We start from the raw sequence: 14,924 nt of genomic DNA, 5'->3' as shown, positions 1-14,924 counted from the left end.
GCCACAGTCCATTTTAAATGAGCCTTGGCCCAGAGAAAACGCCTGCGCTTCTGGATAATGTTTAAATATGGTTTCTTTTTTGACCTATAGAGTTTTAGCCAGCAATTGCGAATGGCACGGAGGATTGTGTTCACAACAATTTTTTTCTGGAAGTATTCCTGAGCCCATGTTGTGATTTCCATTACAGTAGCATTCCTGTATGTGATGCAGTGCCATCTAGGAGCCCGAAGATCACGACATCCAGTATGGTTTTCCTGTCTTGACCCTTACGCACAGAGATTGTTCCAGAGTCTCTGAATATTTGGATGATATTATGCACTGTAGATGATGAAAACGTCAAACTCTTTTCATCTTTTCTCAGAGAAACTCCTTTCTGATATTACACTACTATTTTTCTACACAGCATTGGGGGAATTGGTGATCCTCTGCCCATCTTGACTTCTGAGAGACACTGTCACTCTAAGATGCTCTTTTAATACCCAATCATGTTGCCTTTAGACCTAATAAGTTGCAAATTGGTCCTCCAGCTGTTCATTATATGTACATCAAACATTTTCCGACCTCTTATTGCTACCCGTCCCAACTTTTTTGGAATGTGTAGCTCTCATGAAATCCAAAATGAAATTAAATTAAATTTCAAAATGTATCACTTTTAACATTTAATATGTTATCTATATTCTGTTGTGAATAAAATATAAGTTTATGATATTTGGAAATTATTGCATTCCTTTTTTACTCATAATTTGTACAGTGTCCCGACTTGTTTGGAACAATGGGAAACACTTGGGAGCAAATGAACTAATGAATAAAACACAGCTGAAGATGAATGCACACAACAGGGACAGGAACAGGAATAAGGGCAAACAGGAACATACAAGTGACAAACACACACATATATTATGTATACAAAAACTTTTATTTTGGATGCGATTAATCATGATTAATCATTTGACAGCACTAAGAAAAAAAAGCTGCAATTTTGCTTTTGCAATTATCTCTAATTTTCATTCTAGTATGTTGATTTGGTACACAAGAAATTCTAAAACAGTTGTGCTGTGTAATATTTAAAACAGCATACATTGTTTTCAGGATTCTATGATGAATGGAAAGATCAACGTTTATTTTGAAATCTAATTATTTTTTAATAATTAGATTTATTTATTCATTTAATGCATCATTGCTATATATATATATATATATATATATATATATATATATATATGTATATATATATATGTATATATATATATATATATATATATATATATATATATATATATATATATATATATATATACACACACACACAGTATATATATTATGTTGTGAACATTAATATTACTCCTGTCAACAGTGAGGGTTCAAATAATAATGCAAAAATTTCAATCAAAAGTTCATATCCAGTCATCATTCTGAAAAGGGATGCATACTGTACATGACTATAGAAAGAGCAATTGTGCAGTATGGGATAAGCAAATAGATTTGATGAGGAGAGAGATATGACTTCCTGTGATGACAGTGCAGCGGTCTGCCAGCAGATAGAGGAAGTAGCCAGGAGTGGGCAGGCATTTACAGTCACAAATAAACTAAAGCAGAAACAGAAACACATTCATCAGTCCGGTTGTGAGCTAGCAGTCCATGTGAACATCTGGGAGAGGATCTTTTTTTGGCTCTACCACCATGGTGAGTGCACTTTCTGGTTTCATCCCTGAATTGTTACATAGTATTAACTGGTGTCTAACTTTATTGCAGTTTAAGAGAGATACTGGTTCAGAGAAACGTTTGGTATGAAACGGGTGCAGGAGTTTTTCTGTGCGTAAATGATCTTTCAAGCATTTTTAATTATAACTGACTTTATTTGTTAGATCAGTAAAAGGTCAAATAATCTGCAGAAAATAATCTGCTATTAAATTAAATGTTGCTTCTGTTACAAAATTTCACTGGAATTTACATTTTGAAAAGTTCATCTGGGGAATGTTAAGGGGATTTGTATTTTGCAAAATTAGATTGAGTAAAACAAAAAAGATTGTGTAATGTTTGGTCAGTTTTTGCTTCACGACACAACTCGGTTCCTCTTCATCAGAACAAAGACTTAAGTTTCTCTTGAATTCCTTTACCATCTGCTTTCATTGCCTTGATGCACCTTACCTCACTCTTTTAAACTACAGATAGACTGTGCCACAGAACAGTTTAATTTTATATCTGGTTTTGCTCTTTGTGGACCCACAAACCATTCAGATTCAGCTAATAATACCACATTAACAAAGTGAAACTACAATAGAACACCTGTTTTAGATTGCATCACAGGCACAATGTGGGATCTCCCAAATCACCTTCTCATGGTCCTCTGAAGTTCTCCATAACCATCTGAGATATACACACTGACTATCCATTGGCTCTTTGTTCAGCACGTGTTAACACGTGCAAGGTGTCATATTCAAAACTCATAACACAAATCATCTATCCAAAGAACGGAACTATGAACTTTTTGTGAGACTGCTTTACATTTCGGGAGCCTTGATCAGTACAGCTGTTGTTAGTATTAATGGCCATAAATAAATAAAATGGGTTCTGTATTTATCCGGTTCTGTATTTAGTGGATGTTAAAAACTAATTTTGCAATAAACAAAAACAAAGGAATGCTGGAATAGCACAAGACATGTTACATTTTAAGTTATTTGTTTCAGACATACTATGGCAATTGTGAAAAAACTTCTATTTTATTATCGGAATAAAAAAAAAGTTTCAAAACATCACAAATCGATATTTATTGGAGCACTACGAATCAATGCAGTTTGCTTTAATAACACTTGCATAAAAACATACACTTATTTTGATAATAAACTAAATTACATTTACCTCTGACCCTGGGTCTTCACTTCATTTGAGCACGGCAGATTTTTTCATGATAGCCGTTTGATGTCAAGTTGCACAGAACCTGAGGCCATGTTTGAGATTACACAGACATAATCTTTGTGTTATCTCACTGCAATAGACAACAAACTACTGTATCAGTCCGACTGGCATCTGCAAACAAATGATGTCTCGATAATTTTGGTGCAAGTTCATCAAGTGTATTCACATCACTTCAAATATGGACATGTTAAAACTAGTGTTTGCAGTGGTCACTTTAAATTATTTAACCATGCAAAATTACTTCAGATCCGACAACAGGGTCCGAATTAAACCAGAAATGATATATTATAAGCCTATTTGGTCCCCAGACACTGGTATAGTGATGAGTCGATTAATCAGAAAGGCCATAATTATAATAATAAATAATTAGTGCTGTCAAACAATTGCAATCGCAATTAATCGCATCCAAAATAAAAGTTTTTGTTTACATAATATATGTATGTGTGTGCACTGTTTATTTTATGTATATATAAATACACACACATCCATGTTTATATTTAAGAAAAATGTTACATTTATGTTAAATGTATTTATAAATTTAAATATATACATGCAAAAACATGTAAAATATTTTCAAAATATATGCCATATCTGTGTGTCCTTACATAAAACAATACACAGTAAACACAAATATATTATGTAAACAAAAGCTTTTATTTTGGAAGTGATTAATTGTGATTAATCGTTAGACAGCACTAATAATAATACAAAATAATATTAATAATAATACAAAATAATTCCTGACACAACTCTACAGCGAATATGGGCAACAGGATAAACAGAATAGTTAAATTCTATTACATAAATAACATAATAATCAATCATAAAAAAATAAAATAAAGGATTAAAAAAATGACTATTTTACTTTCTTTTATGTTACGCATTTTGAATTACCATTGTGTACGAAACGTGCTATAGAAATAAACTTGCCTTGCCTTGCCTTGCCTAAAAATATAAATAAAGCTTTTGAATTCTTTGTGTTGAGCTAAGATTTCAAACTGTTACCATAATTTCCAACGAGAGTTCACAAAATATACATTTCCACATTCCCATTTTCTCATGCATGTGCATGGAGCAAAGTCTAATGTCACCATGCACACCTATCATTTTTGGTCTTCATTTTGAACAGTCTATGGTCTTACCATTTAAAACCTAACAAACTTAAACAAGATGCAACTTCTAAAACAACAAGATGCAAGACATTGTAAATATGTTGGTACTTTTTACAGAGAAAACTGTAAAAATGCTGCAGTAAAAACCTTAACATGATTAATTGTAAGTTGACTTTTTCTTTAAAAAAACTTTTGTTTCAATCAGTGATGTACACTGGCAAGTTTTTGTTATATTGGTTATTTTGTTTATTTCAGTTACGTTCATTACATTCAATTAATTTCGTGTGTGTTACCGTGGTGGTGCAACGCAAAGATATATATTTATACATTTGAGAAATAAAAAAGGTGTTACTGTATATCAATATACAGAAGTGGTGGTTTCAAACAACTGAAATTAACTTGTGAGAAAACTGTGCAGTGCTGTTGTGTGTCAAGAGCATAGTGATATTGTAATTGGTTGACCAATGTTAGTTCCTGTACTTATGTTTCTCTTTTTTGCTCAGTGAGTCAACAGCACGGTGTCTACCTCTGAGTCACGCCAGTCACATTAGAATGTAGTCCGGAGCTTATCAGCTCTTCCTGATGAGAGGTTTGTCCTGATTCAAACACTTGTTACAAAGGGTGCGTCACACTCGTTGTCCAGAGTCTCTCATGTATGGATTGGTATCGCTACACATGTTCACAATGGCCCAGAGGATTGTGTTTCTGTGAGAATAAAGACTTAGCTTTGAGACATGCAGGAAAAAAATAGCTAGGTTACACATTGGGAACTTATTGCAGACACATAAATGAAGTTTTTTTTTTTACAGAAAGAGATTTGCATCCAATTGCGTGGAATTTGAATGACAACCAGTGGACAAACGGGCTTTAAAACTAAAGTTATTTTTATGGTTCTAAAATAACATTTCATTTGCAGTAACCTGGATTTCAGTGTGGCCTACACATCTATTACAAATTATATATATATATATATACTGTTAGAAAAAAAGTATACTTTTGTATACTATGCATACAGTGAGCATTTCAACTTCCTGCTAGTTTGGTTTGATAAATGCTCTCAGTTCCTGTGTGATAACGGACAGTTCTCATGTTCAGTAGTTGAATACAAACAGCTCTGATGGAGAAATCAAGTTTGCCAAGTTATACTGAAGACCCAGAAACAGAGGTAAAATATATTTTATAGATATCTTTAACTTGCAATGTGACTTCAATGTCAAATATCATGTTTTTTTTACATGTTTTACTCAATTTATAAGACAGACAGTTCAGGTGGTCTATTCAAAGTAATGAGCATAAATCTGATAAATATTTGTAGAGAATCTGAACTGACAGTTCAATACAACAAAAGAAATACACTTGACATAAACTTAACATAAACCTAATTCAAAATTCCTAAATCGAACACACATCCCATAAGACATACATTGGATGTATTTAAGCTTGAGGTTTAGTATTTTACATTGCTTTAATGTTAAGTTTGTGGTATTTCCTTATATTACTCCTAGTACTATTCATATTCTGTATAAATATATATTTTTCAATATATTTTTAATTGGACAGATTATATTGTATTTGCTTTAAATTTGCCAACCAATCCTTCATATGTTTGTCAATGAGCAATGCGTTTTTTAGTTTCTTTTAAAGGCTTTTAAGAAATATTGATGTCCACACCAAATTAAAACCCTTCATCGTAGTCTATCCTGGTTATGAATTGTAGAAGCCTATAGGTAGGAAAACTCTGAAAGAGTTTTATAAAACATTATTTCTCAACCTAACTATGCAATTTTAATTGAGTGACAAACTGATAGTGCAGTAAAGACTAGTTTTGGTCAAACCATGAGAACTGTGTGTCCAAATATCATATTTGTCAGAGCGTTGGCTCGTAGTGCTCATGATGGTGCTCTTTCATCTGCTTCCTTCATAATTTTTTTAAAAAGATTTTGCTCTCAAAACAACACTTTTTATGGTGCCAAGGTCATGTTTTTTGCATCCAAGGGAGTGAACTGAAAAATGTTCAGAATTTAATGTAAATCGCTTTGGATAAAAGTGTCATAAAATACATAAATTTAAATGTAACAAAACCTATGATATATAATAGTAATCACAAACAGATAAAATCTAACACAGATTACCGAGAGCACAAATACGGATGTATACACTCTGCCCAGGTTTGTCTTGGTTCCTCAAAATTTGACTTTCAATCTTTACTTGCAGGACAACAAGTCAGATGTAAAAGCTATCATGGCTCGTTTCCAAACTGGAAAAGCATCTACGGAAGGGACTCCAGGTGTTCGTCCAAAACCACCTGTCCAGGCCACCTTGTCTTCAGGCCCAGCGATGGCTACTAAGAAGCCTGTTCTTGAAAGTAGCCTATCCGGTGGAGTAACTACTACCTCAATTGCCCCAAAACCTAAGAGCACAGTCAACACAGCTAGAAGCGCTCCAGACATGCACGAACCTCCAAAGATAAAAGCTTTTGGGACTAGGTTTGAAAACACACAAGATAACAACAAAGTCAACTTCAAGGTTCCTGTTAAACCCAAACCACCAGACTCGTCCCAGGACTCTGAGACTCCAAAGGTCCCATTCCCAAAGGTACCACTACAGAAGCCTTCAAGCATCATGGCAAATGATTCAAAGGTAACAAGTCCAAAGCCAGTGGCTCCTATTGCAAAACCACCATGGGTCAAAGATGCCCCGAAAGCTGAAGACAATAGCCCAAGCCCTAATCCCACTCCTCCAAAAATGCCAGCAGCACCCAAACCAAAAAGCTCCATATCTATGCTACGTCAGCAGCCGGAGGACAGCAGCAATGTTGAGTCTGCTGCAACACCTTCCTCAGTATCTAATGTGAAACCGTCAAGTTTCCGCGTTAAAAATAGCTTCATCAAAGCAGAGGAAGGCGTTAAAGAAGGTGCTAAAATGCCAAGTGCTAATGAGTCAGTCTCAAAGCCTGTAGCGTTTAATAAACCCAACGTCCCAAGAAAATCAACTGGACCTCCTATGCAGCAAGCCAACGATGATCCTTCGGTGCCCAAGAAAAAACCTTTACCTAATACCTATGCTTTGGGCAATGCTCCTACCAAACCCAACAGACCGCCCAAAGTCAACCTTGAGAAGTTCAAGAAGGGCTCAGAGGCTACAACAGAGAGTGAGTAATGCCTGTCTAGCACAAAATGCACAAGCTTTCTGTATGGCAGCACCTAAGATAACAAAACAATAAGCAGTAAGCACATCATCAGCCACATCAAAGCCAGAAAGACTGTGTACGCAAAACAGCAACTTCTCATTCACAAGCACAGCAGAGTAGACTTTGTGCCAAAGTGGTTTCCGTGGGTTTTCTTTGTGACTGCTCTGCTTTTCTCTGAGACCGTTAGAAAGCCTGCACAATATAATAAACACCATAAAGCCATAAAGATGAGAAACTGTGAGCAGCTGCATATCTTAGTCAGTAATTTAAGACCAAATGAGGAACATCACATGACTGTTTAATTTATGCACTTTGACACCGTGCAACATACTTGTCTTTAAACTTTAGTTAGTTAGTAACACACAATACATTATTAGCATGTGAACTGGCATCAGAGTGCACCAATCATGATAGGAACATTCAAGTGCATGTGGTATCGAACAGCAATAACAAAATATTGGAAATTCAAGATTTCCTGCATGCGCTGAGCTAACTTCCTCATCTGAGTTTCTCTTTTCACTTGAGTCAGTGAAAAAACAGGGAAGCTAATTTAAAATAGGAACATAGTTTTAGAGATAGCTTATATTTTTAACTTGTGATAATGGTGGGATCCTGTATAGGACCAGGTCTTGCCCTTAGCACCGTGTGAAACTTCCGTTCCCCCAAACAATTCTTACGCCATGTTGAATCAAACCAGCATGACTTTCTTTCTTCTGTGGAACACCAAAGTATACATTTCAAAGAGTGTTTTTGTCCATATGTAGTAAGTCATTAGGGTTCTTTGAGTTCTGAAAGGCTAAGAGAGTCATACAGGTATGAAAAGGTATGACATGAGTGTGAGTAAATGATGACAGAATTGACATTGTGGGTGAACTGGTCATGAGGTTAACTATTTTCTTGCAGGTCCAGGACCAAAGAATGTAACCCCCCCTCCCCCTCCCCCACCGACCTCTCACCCCAGTACTCAGCCACCTCCACCCCTGTCCTCTCAACCCTCACGTCCCAACCTGCCACCACGACATCCAGGTCCTGTGTGAGTACCGCAGAACTGCCTCACTTAGCACTGTGACCGAATGATTCAGTTGATGACAATTCCTTTAGCGTCTGAATTTGGTGATAATTCACAACCTTTTATCTGTCTGCAGAATTCAAGATGAAAATTATGATGATGTAGATTCCTTTAGAATGGGTAAGACCTATATATTCACTAACAAATCCATACTCACAACACTGCATTTAAAAATACAGTGAAAATTTAAAAGGGTGGCTGTGAGTGACTTTTTACACATAATTGACCTTTTCACACCGCTCTCACCCTTCTCCTATAAATGCGCAGATGACTTTTAGAAAATACACAATGGGTTCAGATTGGTTAACTGGCCCAGTGTGTTGTGTTTCGCTAAACCAGAGAGTGTGCGTCTAAACGTAACGCCCTTCACCTCAGCAGCATGTGCTCCATTGTTGTATTGTAAACAGTTGCTTCATCAATATTGTTCAGCAATTTGAGCCCAATATTAAAATAACTGTTTTCTTTTTTTAATAATCCTTAAAGGGGGGGTGAAATGCTCGTTTTCACTCAATATCCTGTTAATCTTGAGTACCTATAGAGTAGTACTGCATCCTTCATATCTCCAAAAAGTCTTTAGTATTATTATATTCATAAGAGAAAGATAGTCTTTACCGATTTGTCCCGGAAAAACACGACCGGCTGGAGGCGTGACGTGTGGGCGGAGCTAAAGAATCACGAGCGCCAGTAGGCTTTTGCGTTGAGAGCGTTTGGGAGCTGTGACATTACCGTGAGGACAAAACCATCCAAAACAAACCATGGCTAACAGTCAGATTCAGCGTATATTTATGATCCAGAATCAGATCCAGAGGCTGAAATTTAACAAGAGCAGCATCAGCGACGACGTCTCTTTGTGGTATGTACTGAAACTGTATATATTTGCTTAGCGGTTTTGGAAAATGACTAGGGTCCACTTTGTCGTCTTTTTTTTTTTTTTTTTTAAGCTGTACATGTGGAAAGTGCAGTTTGATGACAACATCGCATGTTGTTTACCTGATGTGCTTACGCGCCGATAGCTAAGTTAAAACACAGAGATATTTGAAGAAGTTTTACTTGTGCAGTTTGATGACAACATCGCATGTTGTTTACTTGATGTGCTTACGCGCCGATAGCTAAGTTAACAACACAGAGATATTTGAAGCAGTTTTACTCACCGCCTGCGGTTCCAACACACGATCGTGACCCTTTTTCTTTGGGACTGCATTATCCTTAAGAAATAAACGATGTGCAAATCCGGCGTCAAACTGGGCCTTGTTTGTAAAACAAGCATCTTCGAAATGCAGGGAACAAACACAAACACTTGCACAACTCCGTTGATGCTCTGTAAAAATAAACTCCATCCACTTGTCCCTTACTGCTGTTTCTCTTTAGGTAATCTGTGCAGGGTTGTCTTGCCCTGGCAACCAAAAACACACTTCTTTTGTGACATTTCGCGACGCTCTCGCTCTGATCACTGAAGTCTGTTGTGCTCTAAGTGCTCTGCTATACGGGAGCGCGCGCTCTTCCGGCAGACGTGCCTTAGGACCCATATAAGGAAATTCCGCTCCATCTAAAGTCACACAGAGCCATACTCTAAAAAAACTTTCCGAAACTTGTGACAAACCGGAAGGAGTATTTTTGGAACAGAAATACTCCTTCAAACGTACAACTTAATTTTTGAAACTTTGTCCATGTTTAGCATGGGAATCCAATTCTTTAACAGTGTAAAAAAACTCAGTATGCATGAAATAGCATTTCACCCCCCCTTTAAATGTAATTTATTCCCCCCAAAAATGAACTGAGTGCCGTGCATTATTCTCCACATATAGCGCAATCTGAACCCTAAACACATTTTGCCAAAAATCCGGTATTGTCAACTTTCAAGGCATAGCTAGTTCATGTTTACTGTTACTGCAGAAGCTGAAAAGCACCTTTGCTCTTTGTGAACAGAAGCCGATAAGTCTAATTTAGTGAATCAGTACACTGTATTAAGGTCAGATGACAAGACTGCCAGTCACTTTGAAAAGACGAGCAAGCATCAAAGCTGTCAGGCATCTAAACTTTAAGATGATGAGATTACAAAGATTAAACAAGTGTTTTTTTTTTACTCTGATACATGAAATGTGTTATCAGCTTTTGCCAAAAAAATTTAAATACTGTTGGAGCTATAAAACAAACTTCTAATATATAAGAAAACATACTTTCAATGAAGTTTATATTTATAAGTTACCTGTTTTTAAGTTATCATTACTTATTACTTATTTCTTAAGTTATCATTAGTTATCAAAACCACCCAACTGCAGTTTGATTGATATTCCTTGGAATGCACAATTAAAGACATGATTATGATATAAATATACAAATATATGTCAAATTGACAAAAACTCAACAACTTATGTAATCTAATTTTAAATACTTTTTTCTCACATTTTATCATTATAGGCCAGAAAGCCGAGGTAAGAAACATAGTGAAGGCATAAAATGTATTTTTGGGAAAGTTTGTGGTGGACTGTCTCATGTCTCACCTCTTTTAGGGAAGTGGAAGTGACGATGAGATATATGAGGATCTTGATGATAGTAGGTAAGACATTTTAAGTTTCTATTATTGCTTACACTGTCGGTGAGGTATAGCTGTCACCTCAACCACCTGGAAAAGAGCGATACAAACAATTTTAGCTGCCAATATTCAGATGGTTATTTTCATGTTCTGTAGTGTTTACTTGTGTTTTGTGCTAATAAATGGTTCGCTTTACCACAGGTCCGCTGTTGAGACAAGTCAGCCTCAGAAAAAGCCAGAAAAAGAACTTGCAATTCAGAATCAGAATCTGAAAAATCAGAAAGAACGGGAGAAAAAAGAAAAAGATGCAATTAAGAAGTTTAAAGTAAGTAATATATGTTTAGCACTTATTACACAACAAGTAATTATTGAGGTTTACTCTACTGGTTCATGGTGATTTGTTTTCCTGGTTTGTTCTTTCTTCAGATTACACCACCCCTGCAGGTTATGCATCAGGTAAAAGCTAAAGCTGACTGTAAGGGGGGGAAATATGACCTTTCCATTAAGAAGGGCGACTCGGTTGATATCATGCGAATCACTGACAATCCAGAGGGTAAATGGCTGGGCCGGAGTCAAGATGGATCATGTAAGAATAAACACTATCAACAACAACAACGAAAAATTATGATGATAATATATATATTTGATGTGAACTGGTAACTGATTTCTTATTTCCTGAGACGAGATTAATTTGTTATTTCTCTATATTTCAGATGGCTATGTCAAAACGGAAATGGTCGAGATTGACTTCAGCGTCTTGAAGAATAAAGGCCTGTCTCTTCCTCATAGCATGGCAAATGAAGAAGTGTACGATGACGTAGAAGCTATGGACGAACAATTGTAAGGACCTGTAACTTTCACATTCAAATTGATTCTGCAGAATTGCAGCCAATTTTTTTTTTTTTTTTTCTACAAATAACTTACAATGTGAAAAGGCAGATTTGATCTGGATGCCACTTTAACCACTTTTCTAGTCTCTAGTCCAGTCTAAAAAGTTAAGAACGTTTAATTAGAAGTTACACAGCAAATACTGCTTTTCGGATTTATATGAGAATTCGGTCACACTTCATTTTAATCTCCAATTATCGCTATTAACAAACTATTAACTACGACTTGTGCCTCAATAAACTAATTTGCTACTTATTAATAATTAGTAAGGTAGTTGTTAAGTTTAGGTATTGGTATGATTAGAGATGTAGAATATGGTCATGCAGAATATAAGCACTAATAAACAGCCAATATGTTGATAATAGGCATGCTAATAAGTAACTAATTAATAGTCAGAATTGGTCCCTATACTGAAGTGTTACCAAGAATGTATTTTTCTCTTTCATATTTCAGGAATATGAATGGGCAGCGGGGTAAGTTTTAATACAACTAATCATTTTTCCAACTAACTGACTGTAAGGTTTAATACTTCAAGTAGTAACTGTAAATGAAACGGCCTCATTTTGAGAGATGATACTTGAACAAGTCTGCCCTCTGCTGTTTACAGTTGTTCTACCTCCACCACCAGATGATGATTTATATGATGATATACCCGACTCCAATCCTAATCCAATCAGGTATGAACAAATATAATATAATATGATATGATATGATATGATATGATATGATATGATATGATATGATATGTGTGTACTGTGTACATTATACCGTATGTGTGTGCCTGTATTTCTGGGATTGTTACTGTGTTTTGGCCACTTGTATTGATCTGTCTGTCTCACCCATACTACATTCCTCTGAAACCATAGCACTGGAGATCCCAGGTCTCTCTTAAAACCACGCAACTTCTTGGAAATGCTCAAAAGAAAAAGCCAAGTCCACCATAACGAGTAATTTTTACATTCGTAAGATGTAATCAGACAATGTAACTCCTTGATTTCCAATCACAACTGCATTTACAACTGCAACCATTTGTTCTAACAAACCAACCTGATCAATGATTCATTTCACAACCAAGCCGATCTGTGCGAAAAATGCCAAATAGCTCCTTCAAGGAAATTCTTCTGAGCCTCCTGTTATTAATGCTTTTGTAATCATTTCTAACATTACTAGATGTTGATGATTTAATATTGCTGTGTCCTTTTCCCAAGACTTCAACCTCCCTTGATTTTGCCTTATTTTAAATTAAATCAGTTAAGCGGCTTTTGCCTATTGAATGATCAAATATTTATCTTCTAACAATCTGTTTCAGCATTCCTCCCCCTCCACAATTTACACCTGAAGGTAATCAAGGTAAAAATGATTTTTATTCCAATACCACACCTTCCAATTAACTATGAAACCCACCGGGAATTCTTTTCTCTTCAAATGTCTTCTCAACACAGACGCTTCCCAGGACATATATGATGATGTTGATTCATTCCCTGCCACTCCATCACCTAGCAGGTAAACAAGTCTTACTTTAAGTGGTTTCCCATTAATGATGTGAAACAGGATGATGCAATGTTAAGACTTAAAACTCTATATTAGCACATTTAAATCAGCCTGTCATGACGATAATGATATTTTTCATTATCGCAGCCTCCCTCAAATGATATCTAAGGGGACCAAAGTGCATGAGGACCCAAAAAAGCAAAAAAAGTTTGAGAAAGAAGAAAAGGAATTTAGAAAAAAGTTTAAGGTGCGTATTAAATAACAGTATGGGATTATGCTGTGTGCTTTCTTGCTTGAATTTATAAGCAAACAATTTGGCGTTTACTTTACCAGTACGATGGTGAGATTCAGGTGCTTCATCAAGCAACCATTGCCACCAGTAAGAAGGGGAGTGGGAAAGACCTGGCTGTACAAGCTGGGGAGACTGTGGATGTCATCAGCAAATCTGACCCTGACAAATTCATCTGTAGGAACAAGGATGGCAAATGTAAGTGACATCACATGAGACGTGACCTACACCAGGACAAGCATTAGTAATGATGACACTGTAAAATTTGCTTTACAGTTGGATATGTCTTAGCCATCAACATCCAAACAGAGTAAGCTACTCTGAAAGATTTTTTACAAATTTTTATTTTTTTTTGTAAACTGTTTTGTCAATGTGTGAATATGCAAAACTAAACTGTTTACTTTTTTATTTTAGTGATGAGGTCTATGATGACATTGGAGATGGTACGTAGCAGATTCATTAACCTGAACATTACGTGAAAATGTCAAATATTAATTCTCCTACTAGATAATGTAATGCAATGTAAAAATTATAATAATTAAACAGATAAAATAATCATTTAACACTTTTACAGACTGCATCTATGACAATGACTGAAGACCTCACACCATCATCTCATCTTCATCTTCTGGTGCAGCTTATTATTTCTGGCTCTTATTGTCTTCTTGGTTGTTGATGTTGAGTATATTTATTGTATAGACACTTGTAGTATTAGGTTGAAATAAACAGCCTAGTGCCATCATGATATCATACTTACCTTGCCTCAGTAAAAATAAATGGCTTCTTACCCAAATTGGCCTCCAAATACAGGTTTCCAAAGATTTCCACTTTCTTTTTCCTGTCATGCGTTTGATAATTCAAGCTGAAACTAATTCTAAGACGCATTTTGGTTCCTGAGAAAAAGGCAGTATTTTGTAACCAGTTTCGATTTTCTGTTACTTGCATTTTTGTAAATATTACACTGCAAAAGACTGAACTTTTTTTATCACTTGCTGATAAATGTACACATTTGCACCAATTTTTAATGCAGCATGCTAATTACATTGACTGAACAATGTTTACATCTCTGTTCACTTGATTTATGAAGAAAAAATTTGATCAAAATTTGTGTGGAAAATAATTCGGCCTATCTGTGGCATTGTATTATGGTGAATATATCAGTTTTTGTGTCTATTTGTTAATGAGGGGGATTTGTGGATGCATGAATGTTTTTCGATTTGTGAAGTAGAATTAATTGTTTTAATTTTGTAGTGTAGGGCCTGAGTAGCATTTTGTGTAATATTTTTTTTCTTATTTAATAATAATAAAGTTACTTGCTATTACAAGGCCGCTGGTGATGTTTTATCCTACATGTCAGATTTCCCTACCAGGGTTTACTGCGCACGAACACATCAATATTGCGTCCTTTTTCTCACGCTGAACAACAATATTTAATG

The 14,924-nt window shown here is 35.7% G+C and overlaps 2 protein-coding genes across 7 annotated transcripts in view; one reads left to right on the top strand and one right to left on the bottom strand.

The window, feature by feature from the left end:
• LOC113038752 (mitotic-spindle organizing protein 2) overlaps positions 1 to 14,924 on the bottom strand; it is a 1,160,083-nt gene that overhangs the window by 1,015,750 nt on the left and 129,409 nt on the right. The window lies entirely within an intron of this gene.
• Positions 1,418 to 14,813, top strand: LOC113038726 (FYN-binding protein 1-like). Of its 5 annotated transcripts, none has more exons than XM_026196357.1 (19): positions 1,418 to 1,683; positions 6,243 to 7,179; positions 8,122 to 8,251; positions 8,364 to 8,407; positions 10,706 to 10,719; positions 10,798 to 10,844; positions 11,022 to 11,145; positions 11,247 to 11,406; positions 11,534 to 11,660; positions 12,162 to 12,181; positions 12,316 to 12,385; positions 12,575 to 12,655; positions 13,018 to 13,058; positions 13,151 to 13,211; positions 13,347 to 13,446; positions 13,533 to 13,686; positions 13,765 to 13,798; positions 13,903 to 13,931; positions 14,063 to 14,813. In XM_026196357.1, the coding sequence occupies exons 1-19, from the start codon at positions 1,681 to 1,683 to the stop codon at positions 14,083 to 14,085; spliced, it is 2,199 nt and encodes a 732-aa protein (XP_026052142.1). In that variant the 5' UTR covers positions 1,418 to 1,680; the 3' UTR covers positions 14,086 to 14,813. The 5 variants fall into 5 exon arrangements, with proteins under 5 accessions (XP_026052142.1, XP_026052141.1, XP_026052140.1 ...); XM_026196356.1 differs by lacking the exon at positions 1,418 to 1,683 and adding an exon at positions 5,089 to 5,193 and having other exon boundaries at positions 13,018 to 13,049; XM_026196355.1 differs by lacking the exon at positions 1,418 to 1,683 and adding an exon at positions 5,089 to 5,193.

The sequence above is a fragment of the Carassius auratus genome, chromosome 21, assembly GCF_003368295.1.
Source record: "Carassius auratus strain Wakin chromosome 21, ASM336829v1, whole genome shotgun sequence".
Taxonomy (NCBI): domain Eukaryota; kingdom Metazoa; phylum Chordata; class Actinopteri; order Cypriniformes; family Cyprinidae; genus Carassius; species Carassius auratus.
The sequence above is the reverse complement of the archived record's forward strand: the minus strand, read 5'-3'. Positions and strand labels throughout refer to the sequence as shown.